Source organism: Apteryx rowi, unplaced genomic scaffold, assembly GCF_003343035.1.
Source record: "Apteryx rowi isolate R43461 unplaced genomic scaffold, aptRow1 scaffold_262, whole genome shotgun sequence".
NCBI lineage: Eukaryota > Metazoa > Chordata > Aves > Apterygiformes > Apterygidae > Apteryx > Apteryx rowi.
Window position 1 is genome coordinate 374,226 of NW_020448997.1, and position 20,180 is coordinate 394,405.

Here is a 20,180-nt window from a genome sequence, read left to right on the forward strand (position 1 = left end):
CTACAGAGAAATCCTTCGTGAAAGGAGGAGTCAATCGATGTGGCAGACTTCATTGCTGTCTTATTTTAAGAAATTGCCACAGCCTCCCCAACCTTCAGCAGCCACCACCCTGATCAGTCAGCAGCCATCAGCATTGAGGCAAGACCCTCCATCAGCAAAAAGATTATGACTCACTGAAGGCTCAGATGATGGTTAGCATTTTTTAGCAATGAAGTATTTTTTAATTAAGGTTTGTACATTTGCATACTTAATAGACTACAGTACAGTGTAAACATAACTTTTATATGCACTGGGAAATGAAAAAATTCATGTGACTTGCTTTATTGCGATATTTGCTTTATTGTGGTGGCCTGGAACCGAACCTGCAATATCTCTGAGGCATGCCTGTGTATGAAGTTTGATCAGCTATGTAAACTTGAACAATGATGAGGATGTGAGATAGTTATGAAAAATAGTGATTACGTTTGCAAAACTTTATATTCCTGTGTCGGACCCCTGCATATTTGATTGTCTTTTTGACCTCTTGTCCTCTCCAATTAGCTTGATGTTTGGCAGACTGGATCCTGGCCTTGTCCTTAGCTGGGACTGTTCTGTCCTGAGTGAGTCTGTATTCAGCAGCATCATAACTTGAATTATGGGCAGACATGCTACTGTAACTTTGATCTAAGAGAGGAGGGAGTTGTACACTTTAAGTATGTGTTGAAATATTTTATCCTTTTTATGTACTTGATTCTTATAAATAGCTTCCTCCTTTAGAGCTGTTCATACAAGGGATAAAGCTAAACTGTGTTTTGTTATTTGTGTGCTCTTTATTGGAAGAACAATTTTATTTCCTTTACTGTATGCCCTACCTTCAGATGTTTCTATGAGATTAAATGTGAAAACTTTTTCCTTTTAAACAAGAAAATCACAGTAGTAGTTTGACTGATTTTGCTTTTACCTTTGTTTATTTTTGCTCTGTATAAACACTTCAGCAAGGTCTTTTGTGTTTAACTTGTTATGGAAACTAACCTTGTTTTGTTCTTGGTTTAAGTGTGATGTCTATTTGATATTGATTTTTTGAGTTCTCTTGCACACTAAAATCATATTTCTGGGAGAGGAAAAGGACTTCAAAATGTATATAACTTGTCCTGTAATCCTGGTTTGAACTAAGCTTGCTCCTTTTTGCAAGCAGGTCTCTAAGCTGATGGTGTTTCTTTTTTTCCAGGAAGGCAGCTCCCAAAAAGGAATGCTGTAAAGCTTTTGGAATGAGCAAGTCTTGTTTTAAAGTCATTTTAAAAATATTTAAAATGGTTTGCAATATGGTATGATAGAGTCCATTGTTTCTCTACCGTATTACTAGCTAGCATTCAGTGGTTTTGTCCTATAGTGAGTGTCCCATGAAACTTGGCTGTCAACAAAAAATAACAGAGACTTTATTGTCAATTTTATGTAGAAACGAAGAAGAAATGCAGATCTGAAATAATGCATGTCTTAAAACTAATAATTTGTTTGTTTGTTTTTAGATGATTGCAAAGGGAAAAAATGCTTCAGAGTTGTTTCCTGCTGTTGTGAAGAATGTTGCCAGTAAAAATATTGAGGTATTCCTATGGCTTATTAAATACTGTTATGAAAGATCCTTGTTTATGAAAATTGTATCTAATTGTGTCTGTGACTTCATCATAAACCATAAAATATCTGTAGTGTGTTTTTTTGTTTTTTTTTTTTACTAGAACTTCTCAGAGTTTAAATTCAATGACGGTATTATGGAAATTGTTTAACATATAAGTAATGGACCTTACTGGTGATTTGGTTTTGGGGGGAATAATAACTTCATTTATACACAAAAACACAGGAAAATAGTTCTCAAGAGGACTGATTAGAGAAAGTTTGTAGAAGAATGTGGTGGTAATTACATTTTTCTGAGGAAAGACACTTTGGTGTATTTTAAGTGTAGTGTTACCTGCAAAATTTGAGTGGGGATTGAACTACAGTATATTTGAAAGTATCTGTTGCAGATCAAGGCTGAGAGGCAAGGGTGGGGGAAAAAGTTCTCTCTGTGCTAGATATGTATTACGCTTCTTCTAAAAATGGAATGTTTCAGCATTAGGTTTTCCAAAATGAGATCATTTTAACTTGATTAAATAAGTTTCTGTAAGAACTCATGATCATACAAAATCTGATATGACAAATCAAGTTTGTTTAAAATAATGTTTTGTTCCACAAAATTTAAGTGTTGGTTCTTTAAATATTAAAATTAAACAAATTCTAAATTGTCAATGTAAATGCTTGTGATTAGAGAAGATTACAAAAAGGTAGCTTTCAAATCTCAGAATCTCTTCAGAAGACATGACTATTGAGATAAAAATAGGTACCATCTTGAGCTGAGAAGAAATTTTTGCTTAGATGCATTGTAACTCCAGATCTTTGGATTACTTTTGTTTGAGTGTCTTACAAGATATGGAGACTTGAAAGCAAGACTTTATGTACAACTTACCCATACATAAAAGCTCTTGTATTTTATTGCTAGTATATACAGTAAAGGGGGTGGGTTTAACATGTTTTTAGGCTAAGCATTAATATGCTCGCCACTCTATGGAGATACATGGAAAAATATCCAAATGATAAACTGGCTAAAAACGATGAGGTATTTTGACAGGGAGTCCCATTTGCTATCTCACTGTGAATGGTATGGTACCATAATTCTCCTTTCTGTTGTGAAGCCGCTTCCTGTGTTAGGATTACTCCCTTACTCATTTACTTTGTATGAAGGATTATGAAAGGAGTGATATGAAGAAGGGACATACTGGAGAACGATCAAACTTCCTGTAAAAGTAGCTGATGAAGTAGCTGGGTCCGAACCATCTGTGATGGGAGTTAATTTTTTGAGACTCAGGTTGCTTGACTGAATTTATTCGACGTACACTAAGTTGCATGACTTCTGCTTAATTAGTAGGAGACTTATTTAACAGATGTTTTCAGGACTTCCATGGATAAAACACTAGCAGAAACGTGAATTTTTCTTTCTGACTGCACACCATTCTCCTATTTTAACAGTATACCTGTTGTTTTTTGCCCCAACATTAGGGGTTAGACAAACAAGGTAGCTTGCTTCATAACTTTTGCCTCATAGGAAAGCAAGAAAAAAACTATCTTGAACTAGAGAGAATTCAACTAATTTCCAGGAAGTTCAAGTTAAGAATGGAGACTGTGTTGGACTATGATGTGTTTAAGACCACAGGCTTACTAGGTGGCTTGAGAAACTGAAAGCAGCATCTGCGTTAGAAAGTTGTACAATGGGAAGGTTTTGTAAACAAAAAATAAATGTGTTACTGTAGTACTTACTGCCTGTACTACATGCTATCAGCTCTAGTGCAGAGGTGCCAGAGTTACAGTTGCCTTGGCAAATGAAAATCTGGATGAAAAGTCACAGTTATAAGTTTGCAAGTCTGAACTGCATAGCGACTGACAAGTGACAGTTTGAGGATAGCAGAGCAAGCATGCAACTTTATTAGCTATATCCTACTGCACAGGAACATATTTATGGAAAAATGCAGGGAATAGTTGTTTGAAGCACAGTGTTTTAAGAAGAGGAGTTAACTGATTGCATACTTCAATTCTTCCTTCTGCTCCTGTAAAATATGTATTTCAGCCTTCTGTTATGAATATGAACAAAAAAGTTGCTTTTTCCATGGCTTATGCAGCAGAAGATTATATTTCCTGCAATGATGACTTCAGCAAACCCCTAACTCTCCCTATTGTGTTGCTGTACAGTAGGTCACTGATGTGTCTGGTTTTTTCTTTGTGTTACATTAATGGATAGGCATAGGCAAGTTAGATTCTAATTTTAGCTTTAAAAAAGTTGTTCTTATTTAGCTACTACTTTAAAACATTGTTTTGCTTTTTCCTTTTTTTGAAACAATGCATATATTTGCTTGAGGCTAAATACTGAGTTCTGGCAAGTTGATGTTTGGGGTGCAAAGAGGGCAAGATCAGAGTCTTTCAGAACTTAATATATTTAAATACTTTTAAAAGCATTGTGAATACATTTTTAATAATAGGTGGTGAAAGGTGCAGAGAATTATATGTATTATTTTAATTTAAGATAGGAAATAGTGGAACTAGTCAAATATATTCTCTTCCCCTCTATCTTAAGTTGAATTTTATGTACTGTAGGACCAGTTTTGAATTGTTCAAAACTGTTGACCAAAAAGGAGTGCCTTGAAAAGTGTTCCTGAAAAGAGTGCTTATGAAACTATTAATCTTGAGTGCTATTAACTAGCAGAAAACTTCTCCATTTTATTTTATAGGCCTTTTTGTTATGTTTTAAAACAAATGGATAATTATGAGTTCACATGTCTTCCTTCATACAGTGGTTAAAGTTCCCTCATAACTTACTTTCCTGCAATTTAGCACTAAGATATGCTTGTGGGAGGAGGAGACTCTTAAATTGAAAAGATATCAGGGCATTCAGAAAAGATAGCTGACTGATTTCTCTCCTTTATCAGGGCTGTTGGATGACAATTTAGTTCAAAATGTAACTACCCTCAGAGCCAACCAGTTAGCACTTCTGGCTCCCACATACCTTTATCATGATCCAGTTTTAAGGGTAGTGTTGAAATTACTAGAAATTATTTGAAATGGGTTAAGTCAGATTCTTAGTATGTTGATCCTGATACTGTTTTATTAATTTTTTTTGCGGTCTGTAAGATTTCTTTACAAAAATCTGTCTGTACAAATCACTATGATGCAGTAGCATAAAATGCATTAGTTTATCTAAGTGACTTTCCTGCCCAGAAATGGCTGCTGTTTTCTTTTAACCATGCTTAACGCCCTGATAGAGGGAAATGGAGGTGAAGAAGCAGTAGAACACGTTCATTTGCCTTAAGAGAAGCAAAGGGCATCTTATTGTTTACAGAAGTGCCTTGTGATTTTTATTTTTATAAGTACATACTGCCCTCGACTTGATTATATGCATCATGTCATTGGATGGTAAGGATACAAAAAGTGACCTAATAAGCAATTGGTGGTATAGAACAAAAATAAGTCTTGGTCAATAACTCATGGAGTTTGATGTGCTTATATTGATAAACTAATTAAACAGATCTGCCTGTGTTCCTCAAGCCTAATGTGCCCCTGTTATGATTAGTTTTATAGAAAGGAGCATTTTAACATTGAATAAAGGTAAATGATAAAAGAACAGTGCAGTCACGAAGCCCTAAGTGTTTCCATTTCTAGTCACAGAGTGGTTTCAAGGAAAGGAGGCTTTCTTTGCACACCTGCAGTCATTCAGTGCATAGGCCTCTTGTGGTCAGTGTTGATTGCTGCTTGTCTGTAGCTGAACAACAAATAATTTAGGGTGGTGTAACCTTCTGTGATTTAATATTATTCTTTTTGCCAGAATTGGCACAAAGATGCATCTTCTGATAGTGATGGTAATTATAGCACAGCTGTAGTTGAGGGTCTTTCAGAGTTTCCATTATAAACCCCAATAAGTCAGTTTACAACTCAAATGTAAAGAACGCGTTCAATGCTTACTTGACGCACAGTGGCCATAAGGGGGTAAAATGAATTAAATTGAAAACTCCCCTCCCCCCAAATCGTATTGAGGTTTTCTTAATCTTTGAACATTGCATCCTTTATAATAAGCTTATGAATGACTGCATCTTTTGAATGCTTGTAATCAGGCAAAGGTGTATCTAATACCCTTTGCTTTTGTACAAGACAGACAGAAGTGCTCTTTTAATCAAAGTTAAATAGTGTAAGTTACCACCCTTCAGCTGGGAGTTATATTCCCTTTCGGATGTGTTAAAGTAATTGACTTTGAGTTTCAGAGTAAGGTAAAATGGACTTGCTGAAATCCTTGGCAATTGCAGTTTAGCCTAATCTATGCTGTTTTTGTTAAGAATGGATTACGATTGCTCAAGTGGTCAGTTGCCACGTGGCAACTTCTTAGATTATTCAAGTCTCTATTTCCTAATATATAACACAAAGCAGTACTCTATCTTATTAGTCTTCATTTGACCATATCCTTAATTAGGGAATTTTGCAGCATCTCAGGGTATTTTTATTAAAAGATTTACAGTAAGTCATAAGACTCTTGAGAAGTCCCTTTCAATATTATTGAGCATGTGACTATTCCAGTGATGTATTAATTTTTCCATTCCTTCAAAGAATAAAATATTGATGAAAATGTGCAATCTAGAGCTCAGTTTTATAGAATACCAAAACTTTCTGATAATGATGTTTCTGTGTTTTTGTTTTCAGATAAAAAAGCTTGTATATGTTTATCTGATGCGTTACGCAGAAGAGCAGCAAGATCTAGCATTGTTGTCCATCAGTACTTTTCAGCGTGCTTTAAAGGTGAGTACCTTTTAGATAGCATTTCTTTGAGAATTCTGAGGTGTTATCACAAAAATAAAAAGATCTGTGCAAGTGTAGTCTGGTAAGCTAAAGCATGTAGGTATCTGCATCTGGTAAAGCAGTCTCAAGTTATCATGTCATTTACACAAAGTTTTTTGTGCTGCCTCAAGCCCCATGAGGCAGCTAAGCTTGCTTGAAGTAGAACTATTTCACTAAAGTAATGCAGTTGATTGGTGTATGTAGGATGGAGATCTAGTTATTACCTTGAACCAGTTGTGTTTCTTCTAGTTTGTGTAAAAGATGCTTAAGTGTAACAGAAGTGGAATGTAAGGAAAACTATAGCGCCTACATTAAAATATTCAATGTGTAGTGCATATTACTTTTATTAGAAAGTGCCAAAGAAATAGCATTTTCTACTGTTTCTTTTCAGATTCATGGGGAATGGGATTAGAGTGCAAAAGCTAAGATTGCCTTTGAAGTGTGACTGTGGAGAGTTAGAAAGATTTATTAATTCTCTGCCCTTAAGTTTGGCCAATGAAAAAGAGTTTTCTTTTCTCCTGTACCTTGTAAGGCTACTCTAGGTTTGTAATTAATTTCTGTCGCATCACTGATCCAGACCTTACCTCTTGTCAGAAAGTGTGTTGCAGTCAGAGCACCAGCTGTGCAACACTAGGAGCATCCCACAACTGAATATAGCGTTCTGCCTCTTTCCTTCTACCTTTTATTTCAATGTCTCATGTGTGACATGCTTACCATCTGTGGCTGTCACGAAAAGCTAGAATTCAACTGAACTTTTTAATGAGATCTATGTACAGGGAACATGTCTCTGGTATAACTTTTAAGAAGCTGTGGATAGGAACAAAAGGAGAGGAGATAACTCAAAGTTGTGGCTGTGAATAACTCAGAAGTGGTGATGCAGCAAGGAGGTAGAATCTAAGCTTGATGAGATTTTTTGGAGTAACTAAGGAAATTTTTAAGCCAACCATAAAAAATAACCAAATGAAATTCATTCTGTTCTTTTTTGTACCATTGTGCTTCCAGCTTTGTAATGAGTAATATAACTCTGAGCTTTGTTATGTGTGGGGTCCCCCCCCGCTATGAACTTGCTAGAGTTTTTTTAAACGCTAGTGTGATTGGAGATGAGCTTTGCAACACTGAACACAAGACTGTTTTCCAGAACAACAGTTGAATTAAGTGGTTTCACCATCCACTTGCTGCCCAGAAGCTGCTATAAATTAGGCATTTTGAGGGCTTAGATAAATTGGTTATGAAGTAATAACAGTCCAAAAACCTGTGTTGCCAGCTCTTAGGCCTTGATTGAAATATTCTTTGAACAGTGCCCTTCTGACAGGTAGCACGCTGAATTAATGCAGCCACAACTTCAGTTTTCTACATTCTAGTGGATTTAGTGCTTGATTAAGCACTGGTTTTTTTGTTTTGTTTTGTTTTTTTCCCTCTGTGTCCCAAGCCCATGATTAATGTACCACTTTAGCATAATGGTGCCTCCAAGTGCAGATGTTTTGTGCTATTGTTGGATCTCCAAGCTAGCCCTAGCATTATAAAGGGGGGGCAGAGAACTGGGAGCAAAGAAAGAAAGGTAGGAAGTAGAAGAGAGTCTCAAAACATTAAGTTTAAAAATTTTACATGTTCTTAACAAAACCCCAGCTTAGATGATGTTTTGCAGTAAAGAGCAAAATGGGTGTGTAGTTAGGAAGAAGTTGAGTAGGAGTGTCACAACAGAGAACCACATATGCATCTGCTAATTGATATATTTAAGTAATAAAATTGAGCCAGGTGTGTCTTTTCAGAATACCTGAATTCCACTTGGATTGCAGAAAATGCTTCAGATCATAAAATATTAGTCTTTAGTCCATCATTTTCATATTTTGCTTGGATAAGTGCACTATGTCAATGCTTTCCTTTGTCAGATTTTCATAATGTTTGCTGCTTCTTCTCCCCTCCCCTGCCCCCGATCCAGTTGATGAAACTTTATTGTGTGAAGTTTGGCACGTTTTCATATCTGTGTGGCCTTAAGCTGAAAGCTTGACTGATGGTATAAAAGGGGAAAAAGGTGGTTTAATGCACACTAATTAGCGTAAGCACTATAGAGGATTTAATGATGCATTTCCACACTGTCTTTTTTTTTTTCTCCCTCCTCTTCTCTCCCATTTTTCAGGATCCTAATCAGTTAATCCGTGCAAGTGCTTTAAGAGTTTTATCCAGTATCCGTGTGCCAATTATTGTTCCTATTATGATGCTTGCTATTAAGGAAGCTTCTTCTGATTTATCTCCTTATGTGAGGAAGAATGCAGCCCATGCAATCCAAAAACTATACAGGTAAGTAATTCTCACGTGTTGAAAAGCAGTTTTAAAAATCATTGTGGGCTTTGTTAAATAACACAAAGTAAGACAAATTAAGGGGTGTGTGTATATGTATTTTTACATGTATATGATATACATATATACACACACACATTTATGCACGTATATATCTCCGATCTATTTCTGAAAAAGTGTAGAGAATATGTAGACATTCAGTCACCCAACTGATTTAGTGAGAATTCAGGTACTTTGGAATTTTTCTTCCTCAATTACTACAGTAAATGTTTTCATGTGCTTTTTGCCAACAGTTGAGATCGAGAATATCTACTGTCTTCTACTCGTGTGAAATGGAGACACTGAGTACTTTGAGATTTTATTTTTTTGAATCATTACTGTCTGTTTATAATGTCTTCCTGTAAATACAGTTCTGTTCTTTTTGAATATGATTCTTTACCATTTGGTAAGCATTGCATTTCTCTGTCCTCCTTTGCTTTTCATGGTATTGTTGTAATATTTTTGTAAGATAAAAATGCTTTGATTAATAATTGTAGCATTTTGATATAGTTATGACACCTATTATACATCTTAAATTTCAGAAAAATATTTGAAAAAAATGATTAAAATCTTTGTTTGAGAGTTGGATCCACCTTAATGTAAGAATAAATTCCAAAACACTTCAGAACAGTCTGTTGTTTGCTAGAGTAACTGTGGGGATAGTGTCCCAGTTTGGGGGAAGAGGGTTCATTGCAGTAGATGTTGGGCAAGTTAGTACAAGGGTAATAAATAAGGGTATCAAGGGTGTCATTTGTGCTTTTTTTTTTTTTTTTCCCCCCCCTTGCTCTTTAGTAGCAAGTGACATGGCCAAACTATGTTGTTACTGGCACAAAATATACAAAGTGGAAGAAGCAAGCTACTGAGAAGAAAGGTGCAGAGAGGACTGGCCCTTTTGGCAATGGCCAATGTTTGTTGGGTTAAAGTGGCTAGGACAGTGAAGACTTTGAAATGATGGACTGGATTCTTAGCTTAATAGTAGGCCTTAATAAAATAGTAGGCCTAAATAAAAATCACAAGGCACTTCTGTAAACAATAAGAATACACTTTTATTGAAATATTCTGAAGATACTTTTGTTGGTCTTCTCTTCTGCTTTCCTTTTTCAGAACGGATAGGTTCAATTTAGCAGCTTGTGCTTGGTGCAACCTGCAGATTACTTATTTGCATTAATAGTCTTCCTATTTACTGTGTATATTGTCAGCATAGTTCATATTTCATAACTTTAGGGACTGGTCATGGTTTTTGTTTTTCCCATTTTGTTTTTTACTTTTAAAGAGGAAGAGAGCTTATTATACCCTATGAAAACTTAAAAACTGTGTGATGTGTCAAAATTCACTTACAATATATGTAACAGGTATGATTGTTTATATTATTGTAGGGAGTTCTTGTCTGAAGAGAGTAGCACAAAGTATAAATGGGTACAAAAGAGAAACTGATATACTACCTTTTGCTTTTAGTATCCCAGTTGTTATAGTCTGTGTAGCAACTATTTTGATGGGTTTTCTGAGAATCCAAAATTTCTATGTTTAGCTTCTATATCTTTCATCCTGAAGGTATGCAGTCCAGCTGGACAAATGAATATAAACTAGCAGAAATTTTATCTATTCAATTCCAACTCATCTTCCTCTTCCCTCTTCAGAAGCTCTTGTCAAGGCAGTGGCTTACTCAGCTGGAGACAACAGCACCCATACCTTTCCAGCTCAGAGAAGGGCATTCATCCTGCTACTAATTTCCCTTTTCTTTTGCCTGTGGTCATTTAGTGGGAAATACGTACATAAATACAATATGAATTCCCCAGTAACTGACCTAGACACTCAGTCCGTCCAGTAACTGGCCCTGGATCCTCAGTCTCCCTGTTTGGTGGCACCTGCTCGTGTGAGCCCCCTAGGTGCACAGTCCCACTCCAGTTGCTGGTACAGACCCCCTCACTCACAGACACAATGCAGGCTCCCTTCCCTCCCCCTATCCTGCCGCCCTAAACATACTATGGATCTCCCAGTCACTGGCCTAGACACTTGGTCTATACCGTAACTGGCCCTGGATCCACACACTCCCTAGCTGCTGGCACAGACCCCCCTTGCACACACCCATACACACACTGTGGATCCCTCCAGTAACTGGGCTTAGACACTCAGACTAGCCTGTTGCCTGCCGCACAGCAACACACATGTGCACACACACATACAAACAGGTCTCCCCTGTTTGTTGACCCCAGACCTCACAGTCTCCCCAGTCCTTGGCCTGGGTACTCAGTCTCTCCAGCAGCTAAATTCCCCTGTTGTCTCATTCAGAGACACAGACACATATCCAACCCAGACTTATCACTGCTTCAATACCTGGCTCCCATGTCGGCTAGTCTGGTTGATATTCACTGGCGACCACATGCTGACATATGTACCCTCACTCATTCTGGTTGCTGGCAGCACAGGCAGATGGGTCCCCGTGATCCTGATCTGACTCCAGTTGCTGGCACTTAGACCTTCATGCACACAGAATAGAGGCCCCCGCACTCAGGAGAATAGTTAGAAATTGAGTTTAATACGAAGACAGGACAGACTGCAGTGATCAGATGTAGGGCAAGGTCAGGCAAGCATACTGACCAGCAACATGTTTACACCTGAACGGCTACTTTTATCCCCTATCCCCCTGTTTTCCCATGCTTGCTCCTCCCTAAACCAGCCTGATCCCTCCCTTTCCCTGCCTTTAGTTCCTCCCCTAAACATCCCATAATAAGTCTTGTACAATCCCCAAATGCTCCTCCCTGTATCCCATAATAAGTTTCATAGCCATGTAGGTAGGTAGTAACACAGCTCAGTCTGAAAGCTTCTCTTGAGAGCCTCTCCTGTTGACTCACTGTGATGGGTGTCACCCCTGGCCAACAAGGCTGCTGGCTCTCCTGGGACAGCCCTGGGAAGAGCCAGGGCAGGGGCTCCTTTTTGCTGACTGGGTTATTGGGGTTCCTTTGCCTGTCATTTCCTTAGGTATTCCTTTGTGTGAGTGGAGGTGGACCTTTTATGAGTTGATCGCTCTCATGAGATGCCCCAGGGAATAGCTGGATTACTCGGGTTCCCCCACCTGCCTTTGTTCCCCTGTGCTCCTTTGTGTATGTGAAGACCGAGCCTTTTATCACATAACCTAACAAGAGGAAATGGCTCTTAAGTTTCTGCTATTTGAGTAACTTTTTGTTAGCAGCTGATTGATAGATATTTCCAGCACACACACACAAATTTTGGCCTGGACTATTCTTTTTTTTTTTTTTTTTTTTAATAATAGCAAAACTATTTGGAAGAGTTTGGCAGTAATGACAGTCTGTCTGTGCCAACAAGGCACAACAGTATAATCCAGGGAATCTTAACTTAAATTGCGTATTCTGTGTCATCATAGACCAGGTTTTATTTTACTAGTCCAAACTAAAGAGCTTATTGGTGCAAAATTGGAAGGTGCTGAAATCTAGCTTAATTCTTGAAAGACCTTTTATCCATGTTTCATCCAATCATCCAGATATGATTGCATCTTTGACTGTAACTTGTATTTTTTGCTACCTGTGGCTCACATAAGTAGAGGGTATCTATGTGATATCRGCAACCAGACTTCACAATCATTCTTACAATATCTAAGGTAAAAAGTTTATCTCCAACAGCACAGTCTGGAGAAACTGGCCATGGTCCCTTCTAGTTCCAATGAATTCCTGACTGGCAGTAAAATGGACATGCGGCTTGCATAGTAATTCCTGTCTGTTTTCCCTTGCTAATGAAAATAGTGTTCTGTAAGGGTACCCTTAATGGTTTTGAGGGCCTGTACATCATTCACAAGAGTTCTCACTTCACACAAACCTTCTATGCATCATAACAGGAGTTTTCAAACTCTTGTAGTTGCAAACTCCACCTTACCTGGACATTATTTGGGAGTGGAGTCATAACTTTTAACAATAGTGTCCCTGGTAGTAGGATTTGGGAACTGCTTATAGAGAGCACGTGAACTCTTGCTGTCATTCATTCAAAATTTACTCATACAAATGTTGTATCTCATAGTATTGGTTTACCACAGGAATGGGGGAGAAAGTAGTTTTCTGGATCATGTGAAGAAGCAGCAGTACTCAGAACTGGTGAAAGAGGCTGTCACATTAACCTGTCCACAGGCAGGAACAGTTGGCTTGTCTACAAATAAGAGTCTTTAAATGGAATCTCAGCAGATATTTCAGCAGGGATCACAACTGGTAGCTCCACAATTCAGTGATTAAAAATCATATACTGTTGGCAAGGTCATCTCTTGGCCTATTTGTAATGAGCAAGAAATGTCAGAAGACTCACTCTATAGTTGGTCAGAATCAGAGTTCTGCAGGGAATGGATTTTTGATTTGAAGATCAGTCAACAATTTATGTACTCCCCTACGTCCAGTTACCCTGTCTTCTGAGAGAGTTTGACCAAGAAAAAGTAAGTTTATTCTGATAGTGCCTGTATGCTCCATTTACTTCCTGGTTTCCATAACTTCTCTACCTGTTTCATAGTTCTGTAGTTCACTTAACTGCTCCAGTCAGACTACCTGATGTAGGTTCAATACTCCAATCTTCCTTGTGTTCAGTGTCATGGTGTTTGGATGGATGTCTGACCTAAAAGAGCTTGTTCATTAGTGGTTCAATCAATCCTAACAGCATGAAGCTTACATAGCCAAACAGAAAAGATTTCAGGCATAGTGTGAACAACAACATTTGTGCCCAATGCAATCAACATTACCAGGTACATCAGAGTAATTTTATCATTGAAAATGTCAGGTCTCTTGCTTATTTCACTTTGAGTGCACTTCAAAGCTATTAGTATCTTCTGTCTATCAATAGAGAACTCTACTGTGTCCTTGCACTTAGTCACAGCAAAATTTGGAAAAGGACTTTTTAACAGTCTGGTCATTGCTGTTGATAGATACCGTGCTATTACTAACAGATACCGTAATGGGATCAGAATCACTCTGAGCTCTTTGCCTGTTCTGCCTTTTTTTTTTTTCCCCCCGCAAGAATGCTGCCTTTCTTATCTAAAACATCAGCAAAGAGGAGATGGAGAAGTGGGAATTCAGTTGTAAGAGCCCTTACTGAAGATTTTCCTGAGATCGCATCCAAAATTTTTGCTTAGTATTTTTTTTTAAATTTCTTAGTAAGAAGTTATTCACCTATTTCTCTTTAAATTTTATGCCAATTTTGAAGATTTAAAGTAGGGCATGTTAGACTTTTGACTTTTCCTCTAAAGGTTTTGGTCCTCTGCAGAAGATCCATGACACTCTTGACAAAAACAGAAGTTGTAACAAGAGGTTATTGTAAAAGTGCCTGTGGAACTGTGTGCTGGTGCTTTGCATATGCCAATGGTAGTGGCTTCTAACAGCGTTTAACATTATCCATTTAGCATGCTCTAGTATCGCTAGGTGTCAGAGCTTTAACAAAGTAATACTCGGCTGGATATTCACTTTGTGAGTCTGCAGCTGGAAATGATGTACTGTGCATTAGGGCAGTTCATTACTCCCTGTTAAAATTGAAGTGCACAATATTGACCAGATGCTTCCTTACTTGTCTGTAATAGTATCCACATTGAAAGTAGTTTTACATCTTTGAAAATTTATTATCTGTATAAATGGCTCTTTGAATGTACTGTCTTTTGTCTTTTCTGCCTTTGCTTTGGGTTCTTCCATGCTCTGTAGATACATGATGAAGAAGCAACTGGAATGGCAGGTTGGTCCTTACCTGCTCCTTGTGTCTTTGATATGGTACACAAAAAAGCTAAGAAGCAGGTCTTACAATAATGGGTGCTTCTGGCAAAGTTTTCTCTGCTCTCCTTTTGAGTATGCAGAAGGACAGTACAAGGATCACTGTAATTTTTTTTTCTTCTGGCTTTACAGTTTATATAGGACCTCAAGTAGTCTATATTTTTCATCAACTTGCACACCAACTTGGTATACGTACACTTGAATACAACTTTCTAAACTCTGAATTCTAACACTTCTGTCTAAAATGGTAATGTTAACAAAGTACCTTATTTGCAGCTTTCTACCAATAATTAGGTACTAAAGGTACAGCTCTGCTCTGGCCTGATGTTCATTTACCACTGAATTATTTCTTGCTGAAGCTCCCTTCTACGGAAGCRGTGAGATTCTTGTTACTTAACATCTGAAGCTCAGGCAAGGTTTTTTTTCTGATGGATTGGCCCCTGTTAATGTTTCTTAAAATCTTAAAATTTTTATAGAAGTCTAAGTATTAGGATTCTTTTTTCACTATTGTTATACTAGTTATGCGTGTCTTATAATCTTTATAGCTTTATGTTACTTCATTTCTGTAATCCATGATTAGTTTTTATTCAGTGGAGTTCTTTTAATATCAATTATTTGGAATGCTTGATTTTACTGAAAGTGGCTTCCTCAGCACTCTTGGTTTCCAGCTTGTGTCTAGAGGTCAACAAACCTAGCCACTTTTAATATCTGGTGTATCTGACCAAATATGTAAATGGAATATTGAAAGAAGTGAATAAATTGCCCTTTATTTTTTCCTTCTAGTCTTGATCCAGAGCAAAAGGAAATGTTAATTGAAGTGATAGAAAAGCTTTTGAAGGATAGAAGTACGGTAAGTGACAAATATTGCTAGACCATAATTTTTAAGAATTACACTACAGGCTGTCATTCAGCAGTACATAATACACTTGCCTAACCCTTCCTGATACGCTTCTAAATAGAGCTATCACAGTGTATTTGTGCATTGTACTTTGGATGTAATGTTGGTCATCTCCTTTAATAGCACTGGTAATTTTGCTTATGTCACAGGATTTTATTCTTAATTTGTTTTGTTAATATGTTTTCTTTATGTATGCTTTTTTAAACTTAATTTTGAAACTGAAATTTTTATGATTATATGAATCAGTGTACAGGTGTCTTCATATAAACATTTTTTTCATTGAAAAGATAGCTGGATTGTTTCTATTTGGTTATGATATTGTAAGAATAAATTACTTCTGTGCAATGCATAGTATTCTTGTTGATGTCAGTCGACCTTGTAGCGTGTATCACTGCTAACCCATGATACTTGCAGTGCATGCACTTGTTTGTTCTTGCAAATTTTCCTGCTTCCAATATGGTAGGTAAAACTAATGTCCAATGACAATCTTAATTACTGTAGATGTAATACTCCTATTATGTTTTGCCTGCCTAATACAGAAACAGGATTTCTATAAATTTATATGACCTCTTGGATGTCTCACAATGGTCAGGAATGCACAATCAAATATTTTTCTTTCTGTATCCACTATGCGCAAGTCTCACAAGTCTAAGTCAAAAAGGTAATTGAGCAATGAGTCAAAGACTTCAGATAGAAAACAGAGTTGTGAATTAAAACTTTTCTCATGTTCTTGTTTAAATGACTAATTCAGTGAATATAGTGCTTTTTGATTAAATGAAAGTATTACTAGGTATCAAATGGTGTGTTGATTCATCTACTGTTAGCCCAGTGTTTCTTTATAACGTACGGGAATATATCTTCTGTTGTTCTAGTAGAGTCCAGGTGTCCAGTAGATAAGTGGTGTTGTTCCCTAATAGACATCTAGCAGCTTCCGCTGAAGGGTTGCTGAAGGAGAGTGTCAGAGCTTAATGGCTCAGCAGACAGTAAATCAGTTAGTTAGTTCTCCTGACTGCATCCATGCTTGACCTATGTTCATTTGTCAGAGGCCTTTATACTTCTATGGAGTTGCCCCCCGGTGGTTCTTTGTGTATTTTCTTTTTGTGGTTCATGCTCTCGGTGTGCATCCAATCTGTGAATGTGAGATTCAGTTATTTATACCTGTGGAGGCATAACGGACAGAGAAGCCATCTCTGTTTCTTTCCATTGCTGATGGTAGGAAAATGAAATCCTTGCATTTTCGCTCTGTTCTCTAGTCCTTATTGCTTAGTATAAATGATTAGTTGTTGGATAATTTGTCACATGCTTTAATATAAATTTATGGAGAAAAATGTATACAGTAGATATAGGTCTTCCTTTTCCCAGCACATTGCTCCCAGCAGTTAGAGATATTTACAAGCATAATGCTCATTGCTTAGTAAATGCTACAATTCTGGTGCCCCTGTGCCACTGAATAATGGACATAGGACATGGTATTTATGAAGATAGCAGTTGGAGCAATAGCCAAGGTTATGCTGTTTTTTTTCCAAACACATTCAAGAAGCTAAGAATGATGGTCTAGAATCAGCTTTCCTGGACCTTTTCAGAAAAGCCTCCTTGGAGGGGTAATTGCTGCAGCTTTTTCTTCCCTCTGATTCCTCTTGGTCTGTACCCTAGCAAGACCTGATTCCAGCCAGGGTTGAGACATCTCAGCTTCAGGAGTTTTGCTTTTTCAAGAAGCAATTATTATTCCAGAAGGGAACAGTGCAATTTGTTTCCAGGATTCTCTGAATTAAAACCAAATATTATTAGTATGTGCTCTTTCACCCCAAGCTCCACAGCTTGTCGTGATCTAGAATGGATCCTGTTTGTTTAATCATTGATAGTTTGTCTTTGGGAAGACCAGTGGAGCATGAAAAAGCTTCAGTTCAAGTAGTCTTCTTTTGCCATGTTCCACTGGATGTTCCCCCAAAGTCTCCAAATTTACTAACAGAAAGCCTAGAGTGCAAAAAAGTGTTTTATTACCGCATAGCTGCAGTTTGAATAAGCTCCTACTCTGTGCCTCTAGAGAGCATAGCAGTTTGCTCAAAGTGTAGGAAACATTGTCATTTTCAGCAACTGCATAGCTCTTAAAAGTAGAAGAGATGCAGCCACTTGTGGGGGTTCTTCCTTATATACAGGTCAGGTAGGCTAGTTTTAAGTCTTGATAAAAATTTCAAGAGGAATTTGAGCAATTTGAGCCACTTTTTATATTTTCCAAGGGAAACTAAATTTCAGACACTTGGAGTTTATATGGGGGGATGGGGAGGACAAAGCTCCTCCTACATATAGAAAAGACAAAAGCTTTTGGGAAACATTTTGCAGCCTTTGTGAGGAAAGCTGTCAGTTGTCTTCACAGGAGTTCTAGGAAGGGGTCCTGAGCTGTAGAACAACAGCATGTGAAGTCCTGTCTGAAAACCTGTTTGAAATACCTGTTTGAGTAATGGTATTTCTCAAGTTTTTGCAGATTCTGTTGCCTGTTTGACAGTGAGGCACCCTGAAATTTGTGGGACGGTTATGTGGAGCCCAGACCTTGTGTTTACTCAACAGGAATCTTTGGTTTCCTGCAGATCGAGTGCACAGAAGCTATCTCTTTGTACCAACATTACTTGTCAACTCCTGCTTTTCAGCTAGATGAGGCTGGTGTTTGATTGTCTTAATCCAATGTCAGCAGATGAGTGAGTTTGGAAATTGGTGGTATTTTCATTAAATAGTCCCTTCACAAGGGTAGGAGGATCTTAGTGACTTTTTAAAAAGGCCTACTGAACATCGATGATCCTCTACCTTTCTTTTCCCATGGAAATGTCAGGTTAGTTTTTGGCATTTCCCTGTACTTACCAATAAACCTTGAACAAGCCACAGTCAGTGCACTGTATCTAATACCTGGGGGGGCAGGAAAGGGGAATTCCAGCATATGATTTTTGTTTGATATTACTTCATTTGTTTTAAATATGATTGTAGGGGGAGTGTAATTATTAGCATTAGTGATTAATGTAACAGTTGAGAATGTTTTGTTGCTCAAATGATGATTGAACATTCAGTTTAATTAAAAAAAATTTTTTTAACACATTTTTTCTTTTCTATAACCTTTTGACCTCACGTGGAATCTTTGAAACTTATTGACAAAATCTCTACATTAAAATGACAGGAAATAGCTACTAAACAGAGATGCTTCTAAATTTATGCAAAGTAGAACTTTTTAAAAGAGAATATACTGTTGTGGATTATCAATGCAATTTATGTTGCATAGAAAAGGCACAATGTATTTAAATTAGTGGGAGTCATTTTACATTTGAAGTAACAAGAAACTGTGTGGATGGGAATTTTCCTAAAGTAAAATGAAGCCAGTTTATCAGACTGTGCCAAATATGTTCATTTGTTAGGTTTCAATCAGTAGTAAATTTTAATATAAGCTGAGGTAAGCAAAACTTAAAATGAGATAAGATCCAACCTTAACCCAAGATTTCATTAAAATTTCTGGTCAGATAAATGAAAGATCACCCTACTCTTTAAGTTACTTAACACAAAGATTCAATTAAAAGCCAAGAACTCCGTTAATCTAAGATGCAAAAAGAATCAAGAGCAAACCCTTGTTAACATACCCTCAAGAGTGGCTGTGAGTTACAGTGTAGCAACAAAACTGTGATTCTGTGTCAGTGTTTTTAATTTTTAAAAAGATTAGATGTTTCAAAGTATTTGCATTATAGTGACTTCACACAATCTAATTAGCTTTGTGCCTTTGCTTTATAGAAAAAGTACCTCAGACCTTAATAAGCAAATAAATTGGACTGAATGCCTGCTCCTTTTATTTTTCTAGTAATTCTAGATAATTGAGCAAATGATATGATTGCATGTAGAAAGGAACATATTTTAGAAACGATATGTAGAAAGGAAGGTGTTGTAGGGTAAATTATTTGGGGGAGGGCGAAGGATGGGAGGGCACTTGTTTTTTGTATCACTTCTCCATTTAATTCTCTCTCTTCTTTTTTTTTTTTCTTTTTTTTTTTTTTTCCCCCTCCTGTTCACTTTACGAGCTCGATCTTCTAGCTTTAGAGTATGGCATTTGAGGAAGGATTTGTTGCTTAAGTTGCTTTTTGTCATTCTGTGTAGGACTATAGAATTACATTCTGTTTGTAGTCTGTGTATTTTACCACTGTCATTATGCAAAACAATAATAAAAAACAAGTACATTAATCATACCTGTATGCATAACCATACAGCATTTAAAATAAAAAAAGAAAAAGAAGTTTTCCATGTCAGTATTGAAAAGGATTCTTGTGCATTGTCCAAACCTGAAAGTAAGGAAACTTCTGACTTGCATTCGTTGGTCCAAGCTAAAGTATCCCAGAGTCTAAAATTGAGTATCTAAAGCTGCAACTAAAAAGAAAAGACAGAATAGAGGCCTGTTTTTGCTTTATGAGGCTTCAGTTTCAGTATTTTGTTTTTATATCGGAAAACTTCAAGGAATATCAATGTTTAACAAATGCTACTTTGCGTCTTGATTTAAATATGATTTTGGAAATATTACATTATGTTTTCCATAGGGTATTACATTAATTTAAGGTTGTACGTTGAAAGACTGTTTCTTTGTTGATGCATGAGAATTCTTTTTGATGGGAACATAACTGTGATCCTTTGATTTCAGCTGGGTTGCTTGTATAATGGTTATGTAGTTTATCTATTTTTTACAAACACATTTGCAGGATTGAGACTGTGATTAGAAACTCTTATGTAATGGAATATTTTTAGGATGAAAAGCATATTTAAATCTGTAAATGTGTGCATTGTGCAGTGATTTAGAC

At 37.0% G+C, this 20,180-nt stretch overlaps 1 protein-coding gene across 10 annotated transcripts in view; it reads left to right on the top strand.

Moving 5' to 3' along the window:
- The window catches only part of AP3B1 (adaptor related protein complex 3 subunit beta 1), a 158,961-nt gene that overhangs the window by 18,919 nt on the left and 119,862 nt on the right, over positions 1–20,180 (top strand). For 9 of the 10 annotated variants that reach the window (XM_026067742.1, XM_026067743.1, XM_026067746.1 and 6 more), the window contains exons 3-6: positions 1,506–1,580; positions 6,247–6,342; positions 8,519–8,679; positions 15,249–15,315. In XM_026067742.1, the coding sequence (XP_025923527.1) occupies positions 1,506–1,580; positions 6,247–6,342; positions 8,519–8,679; positions 15,249–15,315 (399 nt within the window). Of the gene's footprint in view, positions 1–1,505; positions 1,581–6,246; positions 6,343–8,518; positions 8,680–15,248; positions 15,316–20,180 lie in introns of those variants that run through there. The other variant, XM_026067749.1, reaches the window with a different exon arrangement.